Genomic DNA, 27,839 nt, shown 5'->3' on the forward strand with positions numbered 1-27,839 from the left:
TAAAAACATTTAAAAACGTAATCTTTCGATGCTTTTGTTTTGAACCGTTATATTTGATAATTTATGACAGTCTATCAAAAATAAATACGAAACTGTGCAGAATATATTTTATGCTCTTCAGGCACATACAAGCATGGTTTTGGCAAAATATTAAAAGCCTGTACAAAGGATAAGCTAATGAAAACTAACAGCATGTAGAGTTTGCAGAGTTTATTTGGAGTCCTCACTTTGTGCATCGCCTTCTCCAGCGATCTTTTTTCTAGCCAAGTCCCTGTACGCGCCCACCATTACTCGCTCTCTAGATGGTCCAAGATCTTGCAGCTGTTTTCTCTGTGTGGTTTCTAGTTCTTCCAACCGCTTGCGAAGCACGGAAAGCTCTCTTTGATGCTGTTCCTCCTTGAAATTATAAAAAAAAAAAGTGGCTCTGTTACATTTTGCACACCTACAAGGGACCAAAATGAGCAATAGTTTCATTTCCTTTAATTAACGATTTTAAAATAAAAATTGTGAAGTCCAAAATACCCTTATTCCTTAAATTTTACTCCTCAGTGTTTTGTGGGTATTGTTCTGACATTCACGATGAACAGCATCAGCAGGAAATACGCGTGCAGGCGTTCCTCCTCTCAGATGAAGAGGCAGGCAGACCTGAGGTCTCGGCTACCAAGAATCTGTAAAGTCAGCCTGGTCAGCCTGGTCAACCTCAGCCAGAGAGATTTTCACCCTCAGAAGCTCACCAGAGTGAGTAAAACTTTAACCACACAAGAAATCAAGAGCAGCGATACTGCTTTTTAATAATGAAACCATGGTGTGAGAACACCACTACGGTATTTCTTGCCCAGAAGGAGCTGTTTAAAGCCTCTCGGGAGAAGGACACAGTACGGAGAACCAGGTTAAAACTGCCCGTTTGTTACATTCTGTAACATATCGTTTGTCTATGAAGAACTCCCTCCTATTGCGAGGAAGGGAACAGCGCTAGAAGCATTCCTCAAAGTTTCCTTCCTCTGTTCAAAGATCAAATACTCCTTCCTTAAGACTAAGGTCTGTAATGAAGGACGGTTCTAGTACCCTCTTTCGTTGTGTTACTTTCACAACTTGTAATACATCACCACCTGAAGAAGGGGGAAGGACGCTTCAGGCCCAGGAGGCAAGGCAGATGATGACATTGTACTGACTGGATTAAGTGATGGTATGTTAGGATTCAGAATTAAACTCCGGAATTCGTTGTGTCTACGTTGCAAGTCCTTTAGTCTCTTCTGGAGGCGTGCATATTCTTCATAGGAAACATTCTGCCTAGGAAGTAAGAGATTTCTAAGAAATCAAAATCTTTATTATCCCAACATAGAAGCACACCTCTCCACGAGTACCCTACTGTTTATTATGCCTACAAAGGAAAACTATATACCAGAAAAACTGGAAGGTGGAAGATCTGTGTATATTCTTCTGCCTAAATGTCTATCTAGAAGTCCCTCTACACATTAAGCTACCTGCTTATTTATTACAGATTAGAATTTACATGGAATAAATTAAGCTTTTAATAGCATTCACAGTAGTGAGCCGCAGGAGCCACATTAAATTAATTATCTGAATCAAGCCCTCCATAGGTACGCAATGAAGAGAAGAAAAATAGCTTGTCTTTCAAAGAGGATGCTAAGTCTGCTTCTCTTGCAATTCCAAAGTCTTTTTCTTTCCCATCTTCCATTTATTTTCACATACCGTACTTTCAACTCTAACAGTGCTTCACTGCCACATCTCCTTTTTTACATACTTCCTTCTTTTGAGGGGATTCCTGCAACTGCGTGTCAGATATTTTTCCTCCATTTCTTCCTGAAGAGACAGCCCCACAGCTGTCCCAAAGTCTTAGCTGTCCATCCTAAATGGATTCTATTCAAAGAATCCTAATGCTGAAAATGTCATTAGATGGGACTCCAGTTACTAAACTGTCATGCACCTTCAAAATTACTTCATATTTGTAAGTCAGATCTTGGGCATATATCATTTTTCAAGTTCAGAAAAAGCAAAGTTCATTACCTATTTAGCACCTGATTTTCTTTTTCTAGCTCTTCTATCTTGGCTTCCAAAAGTTCTAGTTTCTCTTGCATCCTCCTTTGTTTATTATCATTGAGCGTCTTTCTCTGTCAAACAGACATTTCAAACAGAGCTAAGTAATGCCTTGATAGATTAGATCCTATAAAAATTAAATCTACACTGCCTATGGTTTCAAAGCTGTGACAGTTTTTAGGATTTTCCTTCCTTAAGAAGCAGCAGCGCTGTGTTGTTTGAAGGTTCTGAATCCCCATGATGGGAAACAAAAGAGATGGGAAATGATCCATAGCTGCGACTGAAAGCTGCACAGCTGTCAGTCACTCGTTGGTCAGTGACTTACTGTACTAACAAACACTAACTGTATTTGAGAGTTACAAAATTCATTCTTTAAATGACCATACATAAATAAGTATAAACACGACCAAAAAAAGTATGCTTGGTTTTGGTTTGGTTTGGTTTCGCCCCCCCGGCCCTGCTCATGTTGACCTCAACTTTTAAAAACCTTAAAAACCTTACTGGTAGGTTTCATAACCTGTATATGTCCAGTGTATAAAGCTGCCAATTAATCTTGACCTTTTATAAACAATTAATCAGCTTTTTCTTCCAAGTTATTTCATAAAAAGCAGCTTAGGAGAAGATATAAAAATTTAATATTCCATCAAGGAAAAGCAGAACATCGTTTGTCTGGTATCCAAACCATCATCCCTACTAATCAAGAAGTCCACCTCTTAAATAACCATATATATATACACACACACACACACAAAGCCTCACAAAATCTTTGATGGCATTATAACAAAGTTGTTGGCTGTAATATTCCTCTGCATATCCCTTCAAACCTAGTTCTGTGCTAATCCTGAAGAAACAATATATTTTGCTACTATATTCAGTAGATTGCAAATAAACTCTTAATAACAAAACAATGCTAGCTGCCCAAAGTAAAGCTGAACTTTTCATAAGCTGGATCATTCATAAAGGAAGAGTCAACGTGCCTTTTTCTGAGCAAGAGCAGCTCGACATAGCTTGTTCTTCACTTGGTTGTATTTCTCTTCTTTCTCTGTGATACGCTGAGTAAGCACATGCTTCTCCTCCAGCCATTCTATACGTTTGTATTCTAAAGTCCTTTGAAAAAATCAGGTAAAAAGATCAAGAGGTTATATAGACAAAGCAGTGCGTTTGATTAATGCCTCAAGGCTCCTAAAATAGATGCATCTTTTCACAACTCCTCCCTTTATATACTTGAAGGATCTGATTTAAATTTGATTGTGCACAAGATTCACCAAAATTGAACCTGTGCTTTAACAACACCCTAGGTTTTGTTCAAGTATGAGGCACATTTTGAAAACTGATTCCAATAAGCTAGTTAATTGTAGGCTGTTTGTTGGTTTGGCATGTTACCAAACCATCCATGGAAAATTCCTAAATTTAGCTCAAATAATCACACTGGAACACAACAGTAGACACCTATGCCAAACATCAGCTGTCAGAAGAGCTGACAACTGCCTGCTCTGTTTGGAAGGGAAGATGTAAGAGAATAGGTTGCTGCCCTGTGTGGTCTACTATGCCTTTGTAACAGAGAAGTATAGACTTGACTAGCGTGTGCTCCCGACCAGAACAAACGCCAACACAACAGGAAGCTCCCGCTGCTATGGTTCCTAGACAACATTCCAGCTGAACACACATCATCAGCAACGTATGTTATCTGTTTAGGCCTTTGCATGGTTAAAACACACTAAAATTAGGCTGTGTTCTCTAGCAGTGGATAGGAAAGGAGCCAGTTTCTCTCTGCTGCCTTGTTTGTTTGGGCTATCTGCATTGTGGGCCAAAGCAGGCAAGAATTAACTGCACATTTAAGTACATTACTATAAAAAAAAAAAATCAAATGGTGAGATTCTGTGCAGCAGTTTTTAAGAAATGCAATCCATGGCTTGGTATCAGTGCACCCATACCACTCCAGTTCTCGGCTGATACAGTTTCCCTACAGGGACTCTGAATGAATCTCCATAAATTTCTCACCAAACAGCCTTTCCCTTCCCCGCAGTGGAAGTATTAGGAGCCATCCACTCTCATATCAGAACCAGGATCCTGGCCCACTTGGTACCCATCACAGTTCTTTCAGTAGACCCAGTATGGTTTGTACCTTGCTGTTGACTGCAAGTAACTACTACTACCCCGGAACCAAAGAGCTTTCTCGAAAAGCACTGCTTAACAGTAAAAGAATTTCCATTGAGACAGCGGTTAAAAATGCCATGAGATTTTTTTTAAAATGCCAGTAACGCTGTTCCTGAAATGCTTAACAAGTGCCTGTTTGAGCTTATCTCTGATAGGTATCAGTCTCATAGTTTGCCTTCAGCCCTTTTTCTCACTTGACATTTTCATTTCCAAGCCTAAGGTTGACACAGCCAGGCAGGCAGCTCCTTCGTCTACTTATGGCTCAACTGGCATTATTTTATTTATATGAAACTTTTTATCTTGGGCTTTCTTATCTTTTGGTCCTTATTTCACTTCCTGTTTAAGCCAAGTTGCTTTGGTGCAGCTTAACTCTTGGAGTTCAGGCTCGTAAGAGTTACTGAGCTGAGGAAGGAAGCCCTATCACCCACAGAGTCAGCAAAAGAATGGAAACACGTCCCAAGGGTAACAGTAGGACAGACCTGGAGGACTTACATGTAGGCTGCAAAGCTGCTTAATTTCTGCAGTATCAGCCTTGGTGCATCTCTCGTTATCTACATACTTAGACAATGATCTCTGAGGACTGCCAAGTTCCTTCCACTGCCTTCCCAGGAAAAGCTACTCCTGACTGGTCTATGGTCCATAAACATGTAAATGACACTGACGGTCTCACTCAAATAACAGTGACAGTCTCACTCAAAATACAAATACACCTTCCTAAAGTAAACATCCAAAGTATTTAACATGCTACTGACAACTGAACATACTCTGCAGTCCTGATGCAATAATTTCTTCAAATGTTAAACTGAAAAGCAATACTTGAACTAATGACAAAGCAGCAATTGCAGTACCAATTTGTAGCAAAGTTAAAACAAAAAAATGCCACATTCTACCTCTTGGAAGTTTTCTATTTAATCTAGGACGCTGACTTTTTTAAAAACCCACCACACAATAATTCAGTACAAATTAGACATGTGTTTGGTTGTTAGTCTAGGAAATATTAAATACCCATTTCAGACTAACTGACAAATTAATCTTTAAATTCCAGGAATGTATTCATTACTGTACGGGCTCTGAACAAGATTTGGTTTCCTTCAGCATTTATTAGCATATTTTCATTGTATGTGGTCAAGCTTGTGCAAAAAAGGAAAGTGATTATTTTTAATTTTGATGAGAGCAACTAGAAGATATCCAATAAGCTGTTATTTGCCTCGTATCACCTAAAAGGATCTGGGGGGAGGGGGAGAAGGTATACACGCATATATACAGACTGGGTCCCTGAAACCTTATCAAAGCATAATACAATGCTTAAACACTTTTTTCACCCTTAATGCTTAAAGACTCTTACAAGAACTCTGTGTGAAACTCTGGATCCACTTAAACTAATATAAGTTTGACATTCACTTCAATATAAATAGGATCTCATTTTGCAAAAATAGTGTATTTCACTAGTCAAGAATTGTAACAGACATGAATGGAAACAAACTCCTATTTTTGAAGTTACCACAAGCAAAGCTTTTATACATACTGCCTAACAGAAGGTATAGCCATTTTTTACAACTGTCCGATATTTCCTGTTTGTTTTTAATTTCAGACTTTATTCAGAATCTACAATCCGTAGTAAGCAATCCACGTGAAAGGAATACAAGCAATATGAAAAGGAAAAGTAAAGCCAAAAAGAAGAAAAAAAATTACTTCTCTGTTTCCAGTTGTGCTTTTTCTGCCTGAGTCCTTGCATGTTGACATTCTTGTTTCAATCTTTCTATCATTTCCTTCAGCTTCTGATTAGACTCCAGTAAATTATTTTCTGACTGAGCAAGTGAGGCAAGTTGGAGTTGCATATCGTGCATTTGCTACAAAGAAATGAAATGTTTCCATTTGATAAGGTATGCAACTAACTAAATTAATTTTGAGATACTGAGACAGAGCAAAATGCAGAACACCAACTGGCTGCATTAACTTTTCATAAGCCTTTCTTATCTGTTCCTTTTCTCCTTACTCAACAAGCTTCTCCGGAAGCTTTACAGTAAATCACTACTAGACAAGGAAGGTTTTCTATTGTAGTTAAAATGAGAAAGAGAAAGGGAGGCAGGAGTCTTCAGTTGTTGATGTGTCCCCCAGAACTTAAGAAATCCAACATTAAGCCTCAGGGCTGAACAGAACTAGAGCACCACACAACATTCAGTAGCTGAGCTGTGGAGCTACCCAGACTCTTCCCTCTCATAATGCACAATGCATTACAGCCCGCCGTGGCTGTACCAAACCAGTTCACAAAACCAAGTCAAGTGTAGAGTCTGAAAAGTCCAACCTCTGCAGCCAGCAGGACATGGAAAGGATGAATTCCCTTTCCTTTTCCTCTCCCCACATGCACGCTCAGATACCCCAGTTTCTGATTTCTGGAGGAAAAACAAATATTGCCTTGAACTTCAAGTGCACACAGCTTGCAGACTACTTTGATGCACAGCTATGTTCTTACCTACTAAACATAACATCATGGGCGAGCAGGAGTTAAAAGATTTAGGTTTTATTTTCAACACTGCCATCAATTCACTCTGCAATAGAAATATACCTCTTTACACTAGTTTATTCATTTATGAAACATCTGTTAAGCACTTGAAGAACCTCAGATGAGAGATGCAGTGTAAATGCAAAGCATTACCTAGAAACAATTTATAAGTCTCCATGGAAACTGAATCTCCAGTTAAATAGTGCATAACCATATTCAGTACACCAGTCTATAAACATTCAGCTTTGAAATCCTTGGTACCCACAACACGCATGAAGGAAAGAGCTGTAATCCATCTATAAAGGTCCAGGAAAGCATGACTGATTTCTGAACACTTCTGCTTTTAAGTATCTGTTATATGCATTTTGTCCCTCAGGAAAAAAAAGCCTTAAAAATTCAATCTAATCTTCAAACGCTGGACATGGTAACCACAGGAAAGATTGTATTTCTCTATAAAACATTACAATGCAATAAAACCTTACCTGCTTCAGATCAGCACTTTCACGTTTCTTTTCTTCCAATTCCTCTGTCTGAATTGCTTGCTGTTGAATTTTTAATCTAAAATTGTATAAGACATCCTTATTTTTATCTAATTAAAATACAGATGTTAGAAGTTAGGACAAATCAGTCTGACAATAGAATACATTGCATAATTTGAAGGGCTGATAAATATTTAACTAAACAATGATTAAAAATATTTTTTTATTGATTATTAGAATTCATATAGGAGTAAGAACTATGTTGATTTGTTTGCTTTTGGAGTATGACTTTTGCTCATTTTATCATACTGACCTTCATACAAATACCATAGTAAAACAACTTCACTGAGAAGTATAATAACCAACTCAAAGAGATGTCATATTAGGGTCCCAGTTTGCCAGTTGCTGATACGGTACCATTGTGGAAAGAGCAATGGTTTACTCTAACGCTGGGGCTATGCCAGCAGCCACCATGGACCCAAGTTTAACAAACATGAGTACTGCAAAATTATGTCTTTAAAATGTTCATTAAAATAATATAATTTTTAGAGGTTTGGATGAAAAATGTTCTTTTTTAAAAAAAAAAAAAAACACATTTTTAATTCTGCCTTCTTTTTACACAATGCAAAAGATAATTTTGCTTAATTTACCATAATGAGCATTTGTGTATCTATGAATAGTAAACTACTACACTTACTACTGTAAAGAAATCAGGGGGGAAAAAATGAGGAATTTGTGTTAAGGTTAGAAAAGCCACACTACCGCAAACGCTGAAGTTCCTTTTTGCTAGATTCTTCTGCCAACTGTACAACACGTAGTTTCTCTTCATACTGATCCTTTTCAGATTGTCTCCAAGTATGTTGTTCCAGTTTCATCTTCTCTAGATCAGCTAATCTGTTCTCGAGTTCTAACCTGAGACATTATTCAACATGTACACAAGAATCATGCCAAAATGCCAGAAGTGTCTAGTTGCTAAGAATGACATTTTTTAAAGTTACTCAAAACACTCCTCTTTTAGAAGTTGAGCAGTAAATCAACAAACATACTTTTCATCCTGTAAGGCTGCAATTTTTTCAAAAACTTCCTCTTTGGCAGCTTGCACTTTACGAATTAGCTCCCGATCCTTTTCTACTAAAAGCACCTTATGACGTTCAACAGCTGCCTTAAGAATTTCCTTGTCTGACAGCAATCCTGCATTATACATTAAAAGAAGTTAAGATGTCATTATTGATATCAACCTGATGAAATCCAGTATTAAACTAACTTTATAAATTGATAAAAGGGAGCTAAAAATCACAATTCACGTGATAGAATGAATGAATGGGGAAAAAACCCAAGAAAAACAGGAGAGACATGGCTTTTCTTAGTATAACAGCAACATTTCAAAAACTTTTGAAGAGTAACCATTACACTGGAATCTCTGTCTGCAAGGGTTTATTATTTTAACATACAAAAGTAATTAAACAGTTGATATTATTATAGATTTAAACTCTAAAGCAATTTCTGCTATGCAGTTGTGTCTGGATTTTTAAAAAAAAAAAAAAAGGGTTCCACAATAGCTACAAAAAGGTCAAGCGAGAAAATTTGTTATTTTCTTTTTATGGAGAAGTTTATGGTAAACAGTAACTGGTTACCAGTGAAACCATAGTAACCTGGCTACAACAAATCTCACATTTTTATCCACTCTTATTACCAAATAAGGCAATTCTAAAATTATGACTCTATAGGCAAGGACAAAAGATGCAAATTAAAAACTTGTGACCAAGACACCCGTGTTCACTGGCAAATAAGCCACCATGCTACAACAGTGATTCCTGGTTATTTAGCTAATTCAGTGATGCAAACTGGATTCTGCAGCAAGTTCAAGTTAGCTTAAATCTTGCCTGTATTTAGTTTCATATTTCATAGGGTTCAACATTTTTAGTTCACAATATACTGTAAGTGCATTGTCGATACAGGAAACACCACTTTTTAGGTGCTCTTTGAGAACTTAATATTAAAGCAAGTGAACAGAAACAACTATTCCAGGAAGACGAAAGTACTGTTTTGGGGTTATGACAAATCGGTGAGGACAGTCCACTTAAAAGCTGTGTAGTGATTTAAATCATCAACACATAACTAGTACTAGAAAGCTTTGACCTTTTCACTCTAGAAAGCTATTTCAAGTTGCCTACATACTCAGCTTAGAGCATTGCCTATTTTCTTCGAAGAACGAGCTAGAAATTGTATTTTGTTTCACCCGGCAGCCTTACCCAACTGTTAACAATTCCACGGACACAGAATCAGAAAACAAAACAACCACTGAAGCCCTATGGTACGTTAAGGTTTCAAGCAGAGTGTGAAAGACTCTAGAATTCGGCAATAATAGAAAAAATAACCATATGAAGTACATGATTTGAAACAGATTATGCTCAAATTGTGTCACAAATTCACTAATTTACATAAATGCAAAATTGTTCTGTACCTGTTCTTCTTAACCTAGTAGACTAAGTGAAACAACACAGTTATTTCAGATACAAAATGAATTGTCAGATCTATGACCTAGACCAGTAGTAGAAGGTGAAGGCTGCTGGGGAATGTTTGGAGGAAAAATAATTGTAGTATTCTTACTAGAAGTTACAAAATAAATCATTAGAAATTAATTGCACATTTTACCATCCATTTCACTTTGAATCTTGTTTCTCTCTCTTTCTACCTCACTCTTTGTTCTTGCTGCCTCCAGTTTGACATTTGTTATTTCCAATTTATGTGAATGTTTAAGTTCTTCTACCTGTGAATTAAAAAAAAAACAAATCAACTAAAATAAATATATATATTTGCAGCTTTACTGTAAGTTTTTCATGTGATACTTTGCTAACATGAAAATCTGCCAAATAATCGTGGACTACACTTATTTTACACATGACAAATATTTTTTTTCATCCACTGCTTTCCTGAAGCCAATGCAGAATATCCACTCTCATAGATAATTTTTAATGGTGATTATATAGATACTGTAACACTAAAGCTATTGACATGATCTGATTCCGCAAATCGTAATCAGTCCTATTACAGGTTTTTATTAATTCCTCAAGTCACACACTGAAGATTATTGAATGAATTGTCAGTCATCTTGACATGCAAGTTTTATATATTCCCTGATTAAAAAAATTAAAGTGCTCAAACACGACATATATTCCAGGAACCAGGCTGTCTGACTATTGACATGTTTTTCATCTTTAACCAGCCAGTTATTACAAGCTACAATGTAGAAAAGTTACTCTTTTAAGAAGCCTTGGTGATACATGCACAGATGCGCAGGATTGCCGGTGAAAACGTGGTTTCTGAGTAAATACTACACATTCTACAAGCTAGCCTCCGAATTTGGGGGTATTTCTGAAAAGACTACTCATTGGAAATATCTTGCTATGACACTGATCCAAATTGCCTAAGACCCTGATGCCTCACTAACTCAAGCATTAGCATGTCAGTTTACACATACTTCACTTCTGACTACAGATCCCTCAGAGTCAAGCTAAAATAATCTCCCTAAGTAAAACAAAACAGTGATAAGCAAAACCACATTATCAATTGCTGCCCCAAGTAATTTCAATTTGGTAGCTACTTATAGTCCCCCTGACCTCCTGGAGTGCTATACTACTTTCTCAAAATCCAGGTCTTCATAGTTTTGAAGTGCATTTTAAATCAAATACTTCTCTACAACTGTGACATCCACATCAAATGGCCTCATAAAAGCAGGAGCTTTAAGAACATCAAATCAAAGACAATTACTGCTTGCATGGCAACTTTCTATAGTTTAGGCATTTGTACGCAGTAATTACATGGTCAATGAGAATTAAATATCTAGAGGAAAGCACTTATAATGAAAATCCATTCACAATGACAAACGTAATTACAACCTGCTAGCATACACAAGTGGCAAAAGGTTAAGAATGACATAGTAGCTTATTAAGTAACTATGCGGTGGATTTGGTTGCTTAAATACTAAGTTGAGAACATTTCAGGGCAACTTGCAAAGATTTAAGGTGGCTTTTTTAAGGCACAAAATCCGGAAGACAAATGCATGCACCCGTGCTCAGGAGTGAGTTTGAGTGGGTGCAGAAGGGGGTGGAGGTTAGTATAGAAATTAGTGTCTACTTTCCGCCCTTCAAGAAACACCACTGAACATTTTAATTTTCTCCTACTTCTGGAGGTGAGCGGAGAACACCAGTTGATACAAAAAGTAAAGACTGTAACAATCTTCTATATATTCTGATCGACCATTGGTTAAAGAATGTTTTAACAGAAGCTTTCCCCTCTTATTTATTATTCATGTGAGACAAGTATGACACATTGTATAAAGAGGTTTTAAATACTGGTATAGGTATATACTATTCTTATGGTGAATTAGAACTTTCTTGGATTAAGGACCAAAATGAAATACTTCACACTCATAATTGTGCATGTAAAGCCTGTTTTGAATGAAATCTGAGATTGTTAAAGAACAACTATGGTAGAAGGCAAAGTTTTCTTCCTGTATTGTATCTTTCTTGAGGCATATTATGACAATATTAACTGCTGTACCCATACAAAGCGCATGTCAGTGTTATTTTGGAAAGTATATTCAGAAATGCAGGATAGCTTTAAGACAACAGAGAGCTTACAATAATTCTGCATTCAGCTAGATATACAAGACCAAAGTTACTGGCTTTGCAGTTGGTTCAGAACTAACTAAAGCCTCTCCAGAAAGGTAAGAAAACACAGGGGATTAAATTTGCTACTAGGAACTGACAGATGTGATAAAAATTTATTACCCAGTATTCTCTCCAGAAAGGAGGGAATAAGAAACAGCAGAAAGCTAATATTTACCCAAGTAACTATTTCATTAGGACTAGTATCCTGACTCAAATTTACATAAAGCAATGTAAATAAAGCAATGTAAATTCTGCAACATTTGAAGGTAAAACCATTTACTAGTGTTTCAATTTTTCTTGTTTATTGAAATAATCACATATGGAATTGCATAAAGGATCTGTCTTCTTTAAGTTGTGTAGCTGAGGAGTCACTGCAACCAGATAAAACTCTGAATCTGGCATCCATACTACTCCAATTATGCTGAAATACTAAACAGTGACGTCAAGTTTCTTAAGCACTTTCAGGTTTTCCCTAAACTAGAAACCTTCTGATCTTTTTTTTCTTAAGTATTTTTCTAGAAATTTCTCTAAGATCTCAAAAAAAAAAAAAAAGCATACAAACAGCACGAAACTTCTAAGATCTGGTGCCAACCCAACAACTAAGATACTCAAACATGTTGCAAGACGATGATCTACTTAAAATGATATGATGTCGTCCCGTACAGAAATGTTTTTGTACAAGCTATGTTGGCATTAGCCCAAGAAGAATGCTATGCTAATGTGACTATCCTGCTTCTAATATAACCTAAATCTCCACAAGTGATTCCAATGCAGCTTGCTTCCTGTAGCTAACATAGCCCATTCAAGAGGATACTTTTTAAGACCTCCAGAAGCCACAGCTGCATTTAAAAAAAAAAAAAAAAAAAGAAAAAAATCAATTTAAAGCTCCATTGCACTTTACACACTATTAAAAAGTAATGCTTGTTTCCATCAAATAAGGCTGGCTGTTTTCATGAGTACTAAAAACATGAATATAAAGACACCTCTTCGAGCCCTGTTCTGTTTAGAAAAAAGATCTAGAAAATTAAATAAAAAGAGCACAACCTCAATCTTTAGAGATACTTTTAGGGATGACGTTTTTCCTGTAAGGTAACGTATTCTGTATCTTTCAACTGAAACTGGGGGGAAAAAAATTCCAAACCTATTTTAAGTCACAGCAGAAGACATTGTTATTTTACTCTTAATGTAAAATATAAGCAGAAAAACTTAAACATAACAGGATATGAAAAATGTATTTCAGATACCATAAAAGCACTTACTTTAGCAGCTAAGGAATTGACTTCTCGTTCAGATTTGTGAAGTTTACTAGTTAAGAGAATGTTTTGCTCATGACTCATCCGTAGTTCTTTCTCAATTCGATCAATCTGTAGTTCAGCAGACTTCTTTTCTGCCTTGAATAAAGGAGGTATTTGTAAGATTTTTGGAGCAGGGCTGTCTCTTGCTATTCACTTGAAAGGTTCAATTGACCTGGGCTTTCAGATATTACTGACCCTTTATATTATATAATAATATAATATATAAATATTTATCTTTGCTCAACAATATGTTCCAATAAAACAATGGTCTTGCATTTTATTCAAAAGTCACAACTGTTTTTACTAACACTGCCTGCACAGAATCACACACATTTTCAATCCTACTTCACAAGAGGCAGAGGTAATCTGACTCGGTTAGGAGGCAGCAGGTATTCCTACCAGTAAATTACTGGGCTGTAAACACCAGTATGACTATAAGTGGCGCTGAAAAAGATGTCATATGTTGGCCTATGCAGTTATACTAACTGAAGAATTGACATCACGGAGAGGAAATAATATGCAGTTACTGTGAGTATTATAGACTCAAGACCCTGAGCTTTACTAAGTATCAAAAAGGTAATCTAACCTACGATTTCACCTTCCTTTTTCCAAACTGACCTGTTTCCAGTAGGACTTTTTTTTAAGTTTTCTAAATTAGGAATATTACAGCACTTTTCTTTTTAAGTTGTGATCAGAGCATTTTGTAACAAAGGTATACAGCACTGATAACAGTAAAAAGGAAAATGAACCATCTATCTGTATGCTGCAACTGTGCAAGAAATCTACATGGAAAGACTCACTACCTAGAGAGACAGCAAGAACTGACAGGAGAACTGAAGACCACAGATGAGGAATACAGTGGAACCCTGGGAAACATGCAACAGGCCAGAAATGCCAAAGGTTCTTTAAGGGAGAGCAACAGCCAAGAACTAAACAATTGCAGTAATGCGTTGGAGAAAGGAGAGACACAGGTAGGCAAGAAAGAAGACGACACACAAGGAAAGGATTAAAGAAATAGCGGAGCATCATATGACATTTCTGAAAAGAATAAAAAATTTACTGTAGCAGATTATTAACATATTGTCATCAGTTTCTAACTCTAGCCAAGTGACAAGTGCTGACATGAGCATCTTACTGACTGCAAAGATGGATAGCACTCGCATGTTTAGAAAGGAGACCATTCAACACAATCTCTCAGTTGAGCTCTCCACCTTTCCAAAGTTGAATTGGCAGTACTCACAATGTCCTTACAATTTGTTTTTAAATCTGAAATGTACAAGTTCAAATTGTGGAGTCATTGGCAAAATTATCAGTGACTTCAGTGACAGTTCTATCAGGCCAAGCGTTATTCTCACTACACTCTACAAGGAGGCAAAATTTAAAAAAACAAAATAAAAAAAATAAAAAAAAATCTTACCTCTAGAGACCTTGTCATAGCCTGCATCTCAGCTAACTGTCGTACTTGTACTCTTTGAACATTTTCTGCTTGCACACCACAATTGTCTCTTTCTGCTCTTAGTTCTGCTACTTCTGCTTCTAAGCCTTTTAATTTCTGATACAGTTGTGCCTTTTCTCTACAGAGTGCCTCCACGCGTTTACTGTCCCTCGTGGGATCAACACTAAGCAGCTGATTATGGAGTTCTTCTTTATCTTTATCCAGCCTTGCAATCTGATAGTTGTTAATCAGAAAAATAAAAGCTTCTACATTGGTTAGGTGTCAGACAGCAACAAATACAGCAGTTGACAATTCAGGAAAGAGCAGCAGTGTGCATTTAAAATATTAAGAAATTACATTCACATTTATTTTCTTTCTTAGAGTAGGAAAATCAACAGACCCATTCTTCAATGCCTTTCTTGCTTCAGTTTTTACTGATAAGGCTTGTCCTCGGGCCTCAGATGTCACTGAGCCCCCTAGCACTCTGTGGGAGTAAAGCAGTACCCAGAATAGAGGAAGAAAATGTTAGGGATCATTTAATCCACTGGACACACACAAGTCCTTGGAATGGATCCAAGCATTTTGAAGGAACTCACTAGTACCATCGCAAGGCTATTCTCTATCATCTTCGAAAAGTCATGGTGATCAGAGAAGGTTCCTGATGACTGGAAAGAGGCAGACAGCACACCCATCATCAAGAAGAGCAAGAAGAAGGATCCAGATAACTACAGGACAGTCAGCTTCACATCAGTCTCTGTGAAGGTTATGAAGCAAAACCTCTTAAAAGCCATTTTTAAATGCATGAAAGACAAGGTGATGGAAAGCAGGGTTTACCATGGGCAAATCATGCCTGACCTACTTTTCTGCTTTCTAGAAAGAGGTGACTGGCACTGCAGACAAGGAGAGGGCAGTGGATCTCGTATACCTTGACTTTAACAAGGCCTTTGATACTGTCTCCCATAGCCTTTTCTCTCACCAAAGTGGTGAGATATGGGCTGGGTAAGTGGATGATAAAATGGGTGGAAAACTGGCTGGGCTGCCAGGCTCAGAGTGATCAGTGGTGCAAAGCCCAGCTGACTGCCTGTAACTAGCGGGGTCTTTCTGAAATCAGTACAGGGTCCAATACTGATTGATGTCCTCATTAGTGATCTGGATGATGGGATGGAGTACACTTTCAGCAAGCTTGCGGGTGACACCAAACTGGGGGGAAATGGTCAATGTGCTGGAAAGTAGAACTGCTAGTCAGAGGGATCTGGACAGGCTGAAGTAATGGGCTGACTGGAACCTTTTCAACAAGAGCAAGAACAAAGTCATGCATCTGGGATGGAGTAACCCAATGCAACAGTACAGGCTGGGGGCAACTGTCTAGGAAGCAGCTCCATGGAAAAGGATCTGGGGGTCCTAGTGGACAACAAGTTGAACGTTAGTGAGCAGAGTACCCTTGCAGCAAAGATGACCAACTGTATCCTGGCAGATTGGCAGAGGGATAGCTAGCAGATCCAGGGAAGTGATCCTTCGTCCCCTTCCAGTGCCAGTAAGACTGCTTCTGGAGTCTGTATCCAGTACACAAAGAATAATGACAGATTGGAGCAAGTCCAGTGGATGGCCACCAAGACGGTCAGGGGGTTGGAGAACATGACATATAAGGACAGGCTGAAAGAACTATGCCTCTTCAGCTTGAAGAGAAGGCTCAGGGGAGACTTCATTCCTCTGTATACATGACAAAAGGATACAGAGAAGATGGATCTCTTCTCGGAGATGCATGGTGATGGGAAGAGAGGCAATGGACACAAGTTGGAACATGTGAAATTCCAATTAGATATTAGGAAAAAAAGTTTACCGTGAAGATGGTTAAATACTGGAATAGTTTGCCCAGAAAAGTTGTGGAATCACCATCCTCGCAGATGTTCAAGACTCAACTGGACATGGCCCTGAGCAACCCGATCTCATTACACTTCAATATTTTAAGCAGGATGTTGGACTAGAAGGAGGTCTCTTCCAACTTACATTATGATTCCACAATTCTATAACCACAACAGAACTCAAATCTGCTAGTAACTCAAGACAGCCAACATGATTTGGCCCTGTCAGACAGAAAATAAAGCAAAAAAACCCAAAACCCCACCTTTCTGTTACAAGGTAGTACGATAGGTACAAACTAATCTCGAGACTCTAAGTAACAAACATATTATAAATATATAGATTCTAGTGTTTCAAAATGAGTTACATGGGCTGAATGTAATATTGGGTGCAAAAGAGTAAGAAAGTAAGGTATGTAAGAGTTCACTTGATATTTGGAGACTAACCCAAACTCTGATCTGCAGCAGTGCTTTTAGAAGTTGCATCAGTGATTTCTATGGAGCAAAGCCAATTTCTGCAGCAAAAGCCTTCCAAATCCCTTTTATGAGGAGATTCAAACACTTACTGCATGACATGCCCAAGCCATCATTTAAGAATTAGGATGTTTTATCAGCAGTCCTGGTTAACAGGGGAGGTCCTGGATGACTGGAGGCTTGCCAGTGTGACGCCCATCTACAAGAAGGGCCGGAAGGAGGATCCGGGGAACTACAGGCCTGTCAGCCTGACCTCGGTGCCGGGGAAGATTATGGAGCAGGTCATCTTGAGGATGCTCACAAGGCATGAGCGGAACAACCAGGGGATCAGGCCCAGCCAGCATGGGTTCATGAGAGGCAGGTCCTGCTTGACCAACCTGATCTCCTTCTATGACCAGGTGACCCACCTAGTGGATGAGGGAAAGGCTGTGGATGTGGTCTACCTGGACTTCAGTAAGGCCTTTGACACCGTCTCCCACAGCATTCTCCTAGAGAAGCTGGCGGCTCACGACTTAGACAGGTGTACTCTGCGCTGGGTCAAAAACTGGCTGGATGGCCGGGCCCACAGAGTTGTGAATGGAGTTAAATCCAGTTGGCGGCCGGTCATGAGCGGTGTTCCCCAGGGCTCGGTTTTAGGGCCGGTCTTGTTCAATATCTTTGTCAATGATCTGGATGAGGGGATCGAGTGCACTCTCAGTAAATTTGCAGACGACACCAAGTTGGGCGGGAGTGTTGATCTGCTCGAGGGTAGGAAGGTTCTGCAGAGGGACCTGGACAGGCTGGATCGATGGGCCAAGGCCAACTGTATGAGGTTCAACAAGGCCAAGTGCCGGGTCCTGCACTTCGGCCACAACAACACCATGCAACACTACAGGCTTGGGGAAGAGTGGCTGGAAAGCTGCCCAGTGGAAAAGGACCTGGGGGTGCTGGTCGACAGCCGGCTGAACATGAGCCAGCAGTGTGCCCAGGCAGCCAAGAAGGCCAATGGCATCCTGCCTGGATCAGAAATAGTGTGGCCACTAGGGAAGTGATCGTGCCCCTGTACTCGGCACTGGTGAGGCCGCACAGGCTCGAATACTGTGTTCAGTTTTGGGCCCCTCACTACAAGAAGGATGTTGAGGTGCTGGAGCGTGTCCAGAGAAGGGCAACGAGGCTGGTGAGGGGTCTGGAGAACAAGTCTTATGAGGAGCGGCTGAGGGAACTGGGGTTGTTTAGCCTGGAGAAAAGGAGGCTGAGGGGAGACCTTATCACGCTCTACAACTACCTGAAAGGAGGTTGTAGCGAGGTGGGTGTCGGTCTCTTCTCCCAAGTAACAAGCGATAGGACGAGAGGAAATGGCCTCAAGTTGCGCCAGGGGAGGTTTAGATTGGACATGAGGAAAAGTTTCTTTACTGAAAGAGTGGTTAAACATTGGAACAGGCTGCCCAGGGAAGTGGTTGAGTCCCCATCCCTGGAAGTATTTAAAAGGCGTGTAGATGAGGCGCTTAGGGACATGGTTTAGTGGGCATGGTGGTGTTGGGTTGACAGTAGGACCCTATGATCTTAGAGGTCTTCTCCAACCTTAATGATTCTATGTTTTTGTAGCCTCCTTGTGCTAAATGGCATGGAAGGTTAAAAAGGCTCTAAGAGAGAGAAACTAGATCACATTGTGCCCTGGGCTCAAGGTAGTTTCATTCTCTGCAAGTGTGCTAATTAGCTGCAGGACTAGCACAAACTCAACAAGCCCACAAGAGAGGCAGGCTGTAAAGCAGCATGTGGATTTAGCTCTGGGAAGGACAACTGTTCTGTTTTTAATGCATCGCATTTGCAAATTGGGATTGATTTTGAAAGCCATCATTGCTTTGATTTGTGTCTCATGTTTGGACTAATACATCTCCGGATATATGCTCCCAGACAAATACTTACATGAATATGCAAATTACATATGCAACACTCATTTACAGTGCTGCATATATTTAAAACATAAATAAGCTGGCGATTTATTTAGCTACACTTCTGATAGTCCAATTCTGAAACAGAAAATTCATGAATGGTTTCTTCAAGAGTTAATACAACTGAAATAAAGTTACCAAAGTTTTCAGTATCTTTTTGACCATCACTGGCATGATTCAACTTAGTTGCAAAATGTACCCTTGCCTGGTATTAACAATATCTTCTGCTGCCTTCTTCTTGGATTAGTTGCTACATAAGTAATTTAAAATTAAACTTACATCAGTTGCTCAGATAACTCACTAATTTCAGATTAGCGTAATGTCTCAAATTCCATCACACATGCGACTAAAAAAAAGCATTAAGCAAAGCTACTGGTTGTCATTTATCAGAAGGCAAGTCTATTCTTACTTGTAATAGCACGAATTATATTGTGACACATGACTGAAAAAACCTACAGAGACAACTTTAGGCTAAGTCACAAGTGTTTTGAGAATTAAGAGAACGGAAACAAACACTACATTATGAAAAGGTGTCAAACTGACAACCCTTCAAGTACCAACATTTTCACAATGTTCAAGCAGCTTTGTCATCAGATAGAATTTTACAGTAGCTTAAAATGTATGCACCTCAGCATCATATTTTATTTTCTTCTCTTCTAAAATACGTGCGTGTTCTTCCTTTTGATGTTCAAATTCTGATTTCAGAAAAGTATGTTCATAACGAAGTTTGTTATATTCTGTTCTGTATTTTTCCACTTCCTAAGTTAGATAAAAAGACCAAAAACATCAATCAGAAGTTTTCAGATTTATTTCCTTCAAATGTCCATGCAATGTTCCTATAATTTCACAAGTTATATTTGATGAACTGAATCCCTCCTAATCCCTTTTCTGGAGTTTCAACCTTCACTGCCTGGGGCAACAGTACTGGAAAGTACCAGATAAAGAATGTCATACTTTGCTCCCCTTTCAGTTTTAATTTCCTAAGGTTTTAGGAACAACTATAAACTGGTGATCATTACTTTAAATGAAACAGAATTTCAACACTTACTACTTACATTTTCTAGCTTCCGATAACGTTCTGTCATAGGAGATTCCAATTCCTGCTGTATTTGTGCTTTTAACAGTTCTAATTTTTGAGGAGTTAGCACCTAGAGACAGAAAGGTATCATAAATAACTAGTCATATTCATTTATTTACACTGTGATAGGACAAATAGCCAGGAATAAAGTATTTCAAGTATGATTTTAGGAATCCTGTTTAATTTTCTATGTTTCTCTAAAGAATTTTCAGTAGTAGTTACAGAAGCAAAAAATCATGATACTAGTGAACTAAACATATTCTGGGAAGATAACAGAAGCATTTAAAATGTCAGTATTTACTGGTAGAAGCAATACAAATGTCAAGCTGAATTGCCAGGAGATTTATCTCCTTTGTGGGGGAAGGAAAAGTGGTCATACATAAAAGATAAAGAATTAGCATATGGAAAAACTTAAACAGTAAGTGAACCAACCCCAAAGAATCAAAATGAGCAATACCAAACCAATTCTTTGTAAAACACATTAGATACATGCTTCCCAACAGATACATGGGTACTGGTTTGAAATGAAACTAAGATCAGGAAAGATTCCCTGCCTTAAGCTCCATGCTACATGGTATTTTATTAAGTTTTCTTGGGTGTGGTTAAAACAGCAAACTATCTACCAAGAAAAAGTGTTAAAAAAAAATTTCATCCACGACCTGTGACATATTATAATTTATTCTACTTTTCTTCCACTTATCTGTACCCTGAAGTCCCTGAAAACTAATTCTAGTTATGGTACCAAGGCACATCTCCTCCATTCGGAGTCTGGGATCCTTTGTTAGATGCTATATTTGTTTCCTAAGAACATGTCCTGCGTTAGTTTAAGCAAACAAGCAGTTATAGAAAGTGTCATCCAAGTTATCTTAAATGTTGGGGGGTTTTTGTCTGGTTTTGTGTTTGTTGGGATTTTTTTTAAGATGAAGAAAGCTGTCATCACAAAGAGAAACAAATGTCTATTTTTCCAGTCACTTATCCCCCAGGGCAGATGATTCTCCCCATAACAGGAGAGCACACACAGACAGAGACTGAGGGTCTTATTATTGACATAGCACATAACAACAGGATTTGGAAGATTCAGTTAAACAAGAAAACAATAATTTCAACCCATAGTCACTCTAGAGAAGAAACGTTACTCAGGTTGGGTGAATTTCAAGATATCTGAAATATATGCAAGCTAGGTATATACATGTTACATAAGCAGAAATATATGCATGGCCCTGTTACAGGATTAAAATTCATATTAAGTCCTGCCAGTAAATTCTCACCTGCATCTTCAGTTTTTCCAGCTCTTGTGTTTTACCCAGCAACTCCTCTCGATATTCTGCAAGAAGAAACTGAAATTTGTCATGTACAGTCTGCTTTTCAACTAACAACCGCTTCAGTTCATCTTGTGATTTTGTATATTCCTCCTGTAATCTGCAAGATAAAATACGTATTTATTTTACATTTACCCTCTAAAATTAGATCTTAAAGCTCAAAAAACTCACATGCAGAAGCAGACAAATACCAAGTTAGAACTAAGCTTACTAATATCCTCTTCCTGTAATATACTGAAAAGTTATCCCATATTTATAAGCATAAAAAGTATTGCAGAAACATAATCTGCAATGTCTTAAGACATTTTGAATTGTTTATTTTCCAATATGACCAACGCTCAAATCTGTCCTTAAATACAGAAATAGCTAACACACACAAATCCCTTCCACCTAACATTTAGCTTCACCTTTTAACAGCTCAAATGAAGAAACCTGTTTAAATTAGTGTACCTTAGATGTTCTGCCTTTATAGTTTGATAATTTGCTTTATGGTGTTCACATCGCATTTTTTCATCAATCAGAAGTTTTTGTAATTCTTGTGAATTAGCTGTATCACCATTTCCAGCCACAGAAGGAAGGAGACTGCCCAAAGCATCCATTTTATGATGACTGTTCACGATGAGTACGGAAAGGACAAAATAAAAATTAACTTATAACTAATCTACAATGCCATCCACTTTTTCTGCTGACATCCCAGAAGATCAAGTCACCTGAACAAATACAAGGACATGTAATTAGCAATCAAGTACATTCACAGTTCAAAGATTTCACACGCTGCTTTTGCTTTCAGTACAGAATAATCCTGCTCTGCTGTAACTCAGGTTAGAAACTTCTACTGAAAGGGCAACTCCTCTGCTCATTCTGCCTGCCCTGAAAAGTAATAGTCCTTCCAGGGGCACAGAATAAACTTAAACATGGAGATTATCTGAGTCAATACAAAATAAGCACAAGCACTTCTATCTGACAGATTACATGAAATGTTATTTTTACTTATGCTGTACACTGAGAATCAAACTATGATGCTAGTAATGCCCTAATTATGCCTTGTTAACCAGGGTTCAAGCAGAGGTCACAGATATCAGACACATATAGCTTTTATTACTACTTATCAGAGTCACAGTCTGTCACACTACCTAACAAGTTGTACTACTCAATACACCACATCATCATTTCAGCTGGAAGAAAGGCAGATAATTCTCACCGTTGAATTCCTATCAAGCACTCTCTGGAGAAGAGTTAAGGTTTCATGGACAGTCTGGAAGATACCTGTCCAAACTTCAGCCCTGAAATATATCATTGACACTTGTCACTTCCTCGTTTTCAAAGTTTATTTCGTGGTTTCTTGTGACCTTTTCAGAAAGAGTTTTACTAAATGTGACAACATCAGATTGGTGTGAGGAATCTGCAAATCAACAGATGCTGAGAAATGAGGAAGTATTCTAATATGCCTCATTAGTTCTTTTCGATATTAGAAGCAAGATGTATTAATCTGATCATTACTGACACTTCTAAAGGATCTGGGGGAGGGAGGACTGTAACTGAATTTTAGGGACATTACAAAGCTTTGAAACCAACTACTCTGCCATTTTAGCTTTTGGCATAACTGGACCGATGCCTAAGAAATCCATGCTTGCAGCATACAAAGTGTAACTTTGTACAAAGTAAAACTCAAACAGGAAAAATGTTAAATCTCCATCATCACTGCAAGTACCTCACCTTCTTTACATGTACCGTTGAATATACAATGTTTTGTACCATTCCACTCTTTCAGTCTTTCATGGATCTGTCTTAAATGCTTACCATTTGACTTTATAAACCCCTGAACTATCAGCAAGATGAAAATCTGTCTTCCACATAGGAAAATAAACATTGCATGTCAGTGTCCATTCCGCTAAAAGACGTAATAATGTCAAGAAAGTCTTACGTTTAAGTTTTCTTTCCCATTTTTACTTCCTTCATCACTAAGATGGAAAAAGGTCAGAGAAAAGTCTACCGGAGTTACAACACTAGTATAGGCAAAGCAGCAACAGCAACTTCGTATCCTGCTTTCCTCAAATTTGCTGAGAGAATAAGGGGGAAGAAATCAAAATAAAGAACTTTCTCCTCAGTGACTGTCCTATATGCACAACCAATTTCAAACATCAATAGCACAAGTTCTGAAGAATCTTCTAATCAATACAGTATCTATTTTTCATTCCTGAATTTTGTTGGTTGTTGAGAAACAAAGGACAACAGCAATTTCCAAACTCAATATGAAGACATTTTCAACTGTTAAACCAACAGCTGTATGAGGAGAACTGGTCAGTGATCCTAAGGACAGTAAACCACGTGAGAGAAGATTAAGTTCTGGTACACAGAGAAAACCCAAGGCAGCACATCCCTAAGAATTTCTAAGCATACCAACAGGGCTATCATGATCACTGGGGGGGGGGGAGGGCAAGGGTAGGGGGAACCAAAACCCAACACCAGGCAATAGTACCTTTCTCTGTCTCAGGTCTTTGCTTTCATAAACTACAGATACCAAATGTAACTATCAAGCTGTAATCCAAAGTTCAGAATTAGGAACACAGGATTTAAAGTCGGGTCTGAATCCTGCAGCCTACTTGAATAAGAAGTATTTCTGAAGTGGCATAAGAGATATAAAGTCAAAGACACCAAAAAACCACGGCGTTTTCCGAGAGCATATCAACCAAAAGGAAAAGATAAATGGAAATGCAACCTTTTGTACTCTCAATTCCAAGCTGCTGCAGGTGGGAAGCATATTCTCTCCTCACAGCTTTTGCTACTATCAAAAAGTGCACAAATTATAAAGCAAGACACACACCTGGTCATGTATTCATCTGCATGAAGATTTCATGAAAAAGAAAAAAGGAAAGAACAGAGGGAAAAAATTGTACCTTACAAACAGTTGTTTCAGACTACAAAACCCGAAGCAGTGTGTATTTAAGGAAACAAAACTATTTTGGCTTGCAGGGACACCTAGTGGCACATTCCATGATTTGCATTCCGGGTGACAACTGTGAAACAAACTGCAATAACATAGAGATTTCATTACTTCACGAGAGCTCTTTCGTTGAAATCATTAATAGCAACTTGTAATATTTAACCTACTCACATTCTTACAAATAAAAAACTTTTTTTTTTATTTCCCCAAATGGTAAAATAATTCCTGGCAGTGAACCATCAATAGTCAACAGCGTTTAGGGCTACAAATATTGTAAGTATATTACTAACAAGAATTTCTTCTGTGCTAATGGCTTACAGTACTTGCTCATAGTCAATGAACAGACCTTAAATAATCTTCAAAATTATACAAGACTACGCCCATAATTTTTGAGAAATACTTTAAAGGAACACTAGTTAAAATTTCTTCCTCTCTTGGAGATCTGTTCAAGAAGTAGAGAACCATAAAACATACTTTAAAGAAACTAAACCCACATCATATCTAAAATTAATTCTCCACCTATATACTTGCCAAATTTTATCATGTTACAGAACTTGCATCAGTTGCCCCGAATTCATACTATGAAATCTTAACATCATTTTGTGCAGGAATACATATAAAGGTATTGGTGCAGAGTCCTGAAACCTAAAAAATGCACACTCAGTAGCTAAAACAGCAATAATTATTGTAGAATATCTAGCTAAGTGAAGTAACTCAATTATATTTCCAAGAATCACCTTTGCTTTGCCTTTCTTCTCGAATTGTTTATTAGCATACTGGGAGATGCAAATAAACTTGCTTAAAGACCTACTTTACATCTCCCTCTTCTTTATATCTACACATCGTGAAAGGGCTTTTCTTCTTTTACAAGATTTTTCAGCTACATTATTTTAACTTTTTGTTTGCTACAAGCACTTAAAATGGTGAGAATACTTGTATTTAGAGAAAAATATGAAGATATCATATAATTTTATTTATATTACAACTTTTATTGTATGTTGTTTACAACCACAAGGCTTCCTTCTAGCTTACCTGGCATAACCAAATTACATTATTTCAGCATGTATTGGTAATTCACCTGGGTGACATATATAACTCACTCATGGCTCTGCTTTCCATACCACAGCCACACTTAACACACATAAATTTATCATATTTGAACACTGTTTTAAACAGTTAGATGATACAATGAATGTAATTTTGCAACTACTGATGAAAAAATTAACAGTATTTAGCCTTGTGCCATGTTTTGTTCAAGCAGTAAAATTCTCAGTAAAATCTGTTGAAAGCCAAACAGCTGTTTCACACAATGCATGGTTTAATCCATTTGCCTGCTTCTGTCAGAACTCTAGACCTATTTACACGCTCTTTCTTTTCTTTTTTTCTAATCAAATCAGCTAAGGTCTTGTGAAACAATAAACTATTTGCCTGAAAGAGTAAGTGAGACACTCAAAGGAAGCCCAGCCTCATGAAAGTGACTCTTCAGACACTACCCTTTCTCATCCCTGCTTAAGGGTCTACAGTAAGACTAGATAACGAACTAATGAAAAAGTGTAATCCAATACAAGAGCTCACTGTCACCAGTGAGTTCCACTCCTTCTGTCTTCATCCCCATTCCTAGATTTGTCATTCATCAGACCTTTCCACGAACTGCGTTAGCACAAGAAGCCAACACACTTAAACAAGCAGAAAACACTCAATAGGTTTTCTGTGAGGTCAGTGAGTCATGCTAGCTCATGGAAAAACCCAACAAGCTACATCAGCAGTGAAAGTAGGCAGCTGGTACTGGCTAGGAGAAAGGAACAAAGAGCCAAGTAAATAGGCAGGAGGAAGAGCAAGGCTTTCTCCTTTCAGGAGCAGAGAGTTGTCACATCATGAGCTCAAATGTTCACGAAATCACAGCCTTGGACTAGATACCTAGCTTTTAGACAGTCAAAGCTAAGCCAAACAAATCCTACCTTAAATGACTATGCAACACACTCACGAGAGATCAGACTTCCCATGAACATCAAGTGAATAAAAAACAAAATTATATATAATTTGAGAAATATGATAGCATACCTTTCATTACTTTAACAGTCCACATTCTACTAATCCACCATCAGCAACTTGCAATAGCCAAAGTAATCACCTTAAAAAAATATATATATGTATTCATATTGGGGAAAAAAAAACCCAGAGAAACATGAAAACCTTTATTATAGGAACTTCCATAATCTGGATACTGTTCAGATATCACTGTAGAGAATCCAGTGAAAGTAAACACTTAATACCTTTGCGTGCCTAAGTGCAGAAATTTTGGAGAACATCTGTATGACTTCTACATTACAAAGACATCAATTTCATTCAAACTACCATCACTTCTTCCACAACACTGTTCAAAGTACAAATTCCAACAACAATTAAGCATACATTATTTCAGTGTCCATCCCTACACATGGCACACAGTATCACCTTTTCAATTTCTGTCTTATACAAGAGATACGGTTAATTATTAGGTATTAAGAAAAGCAAAAAACAAGGTTATATCTTAACTCAGGATTAAAATTTTTGCTTTAGTCACACACTACTAAGTCAAACTGACAGCAGTTACCGATCAAACTGAAGTTTTGTATGGGAGCTACAGTTGGTAAATCTAGCTGTACTCAAGAACAGCTAGTCTACATATGCCACATATGTTTTCCACTGTTTTTTCATGACAAGAGACCTTCAAACACACGAGAAACTTTTGCTCACTAGAATCTCATTCAATGTTTTACTCAGGCATACAGATGGCTGCTTGTCACAAGTAGTTGTATAGTCCACAACCAAAACTCTTCTGAAAAATCACTTCGCTTTCATATTGACTTAAAAATAGAGATGTTCAGACAGGGCATAGGTCTCATGTTAGTCTATGTATCCTACACCTCCTGTAGGCAGAAGTATGATTATATGCACGTTACAGTATGTGGACAAAGAGCATGAGAGGCAAAGCAAGATGTGTAAGTCACCATGATATTTTTACTGTTAATTTTCCTATGACTTATGGATGTAGGAGCTTGGTCAGAGGAACAACACTAATACGGGTGTCACACATCCAGAAGTGCAGAACAATAATCATTATCCTCAAACTGCACATGGCTGAAGTTCACTGGTGGAAAAGAAGGCATGCAAACGCAAACATTTGAAAGCCTGGCAGCGAGCGGGCTCTTCCTACCCCTGAACTTTGCCGTCCCGGCTTGTGCTGGGTGATTCCCAAACCCACCAGCTCACGACGAGCCAACGGAGGCCGCAGCAGGCTGTTACCACCAGACAGGACACAAGACCAAGAAGATCGCACTCTGGGACGGGCTGCCGACCTCTCTTCCCGGCTTTGCAGCTCTCTGCTCGGTAACTAACGGCCCAGGGGAGGAGCGAGCGGGGCCGGAGCAAAGGCCGAAGGGCCTCCCAGCTCGCACGCCGCGAGGTGAAGCCCCAAGTAGGAAGGCCCCAGTCCGTCCGTCCGTCCGCCCGCCTCCCCTCAACGGTGCCCTGTCCCTCACACCCCGGCCCGCTCAGCCGGCAGCGGCCGCCACCGGTTCGAGGAATTTAAAAATGGCGCCTCACCTCCCGCCGGCGCCTCCGCCCGCCGGGGTCCCGCGGGGCGCGGAGCATC

The 27,839-nt window shown here is 38.5% G+C and overlaps 1 protein-coding gene across 3 annotated transcripts; it reads right to left on the reverse strand.

The window, feature by feature from the left end:
- Positions 1 to 41: 41 nt before the first annotated feature.
- On the reverse strand, positions 42 to 27,839 carry CEP83 (centrosomal protein 83). Of its 3 annotated transcripts, XM_076334635.1 has the most exons (17): positions 27,402 to 27,415; positions 26,267 to 26,336; positions 21,712 to 21,870; positions 21,211 to 21,361; positions 19,920 to 20,012; positions 19,492 to 19,623; positions 14,583 to 14,834; positions 13,130 to 13,261; positions 9,853 to 9,967; positions 8,244 to 8,388; positions 7,960 to 8,109; positions 7,201 to 7,276; positions 5,908 to 6,065; positions 3,036 to 3,165; positions 2,029 to 2,132; positions 1,110 to 1,290; positions 42 to 396 (listed from the first exon to the last, which is right to left on the reverse strand). In XM_076334635.1, exons 3-17 carry the CDS (start codon positions 21,858 to 21,860, stop codon positions 211 to 213), a joined length of 2,154 nt encoding a protein of 717 aa, XP_076190750.1. In that variant the 5' UTR covers positions 21,861 to 21,870; positions 26,267 to 26,336; positions 27,402 to 27,415; the 3' UTR covers positions 42 to 210. The 3 variants fall into 3 exon arrangements, with proteins under 3 accessions (XP_076190750.1, XP_076190741.1, XP_076190732.1); XM_076334626.1 differs by lacking the exons at positions 26,267 to 26,336; positions 27,402 to 27,415 and adding an exon at positions 27,791 to 27,839; XM_076334617.1 differs by lacking the exons at positions 26,267 to 26,336; positions 27,402 to 27,415 and adding an exon at positions 22,463 to 22,522 and having other exon boundaries at positions 21,712 to 21,971.

The sequence above is a fragment of the Aptenodytes patagonicus genome, chromosome 1 (assembly GCF_965638725.1).
Source record: "Aptenodytes patagonicus chromosome 1, bAptPat1.pri.cur, whole genome shotgun sequence".
Classification (NCBI taxonomy): domain Eukaryota; kingdom Metazoa; phylum Chordata; class Aves; order Sphenisciformes; family Spheniscidae; genus Aptenodytes; species Aptenodytes patagonicus.

Bases quoted from the DNA above. Each gene is read 5' to 3' on its own strand.
- CEP83 (XM_076334626.1), bottom strand. From the start codon at position 21,860: ATGGATGCTTTGGGCAGTCTCCTTCCTTCTGTGGCTGGAAATGGTGAT. The intron at 20,013-21,210 runs GTGAGAATTTAC...TTCTGTCTCTAG, and splicing joins TGGAAAAACTGAAGATGCAG to GTGCTAACTCCTCAAAAATT. The intron at 13,262-14,582 runs GTAAGATTTTTT...CCTTTATTCAAG, and splicing joins CTATGACAAGGTCTCTAGAG to GCAGAAAAGAAGTCTGCTGA.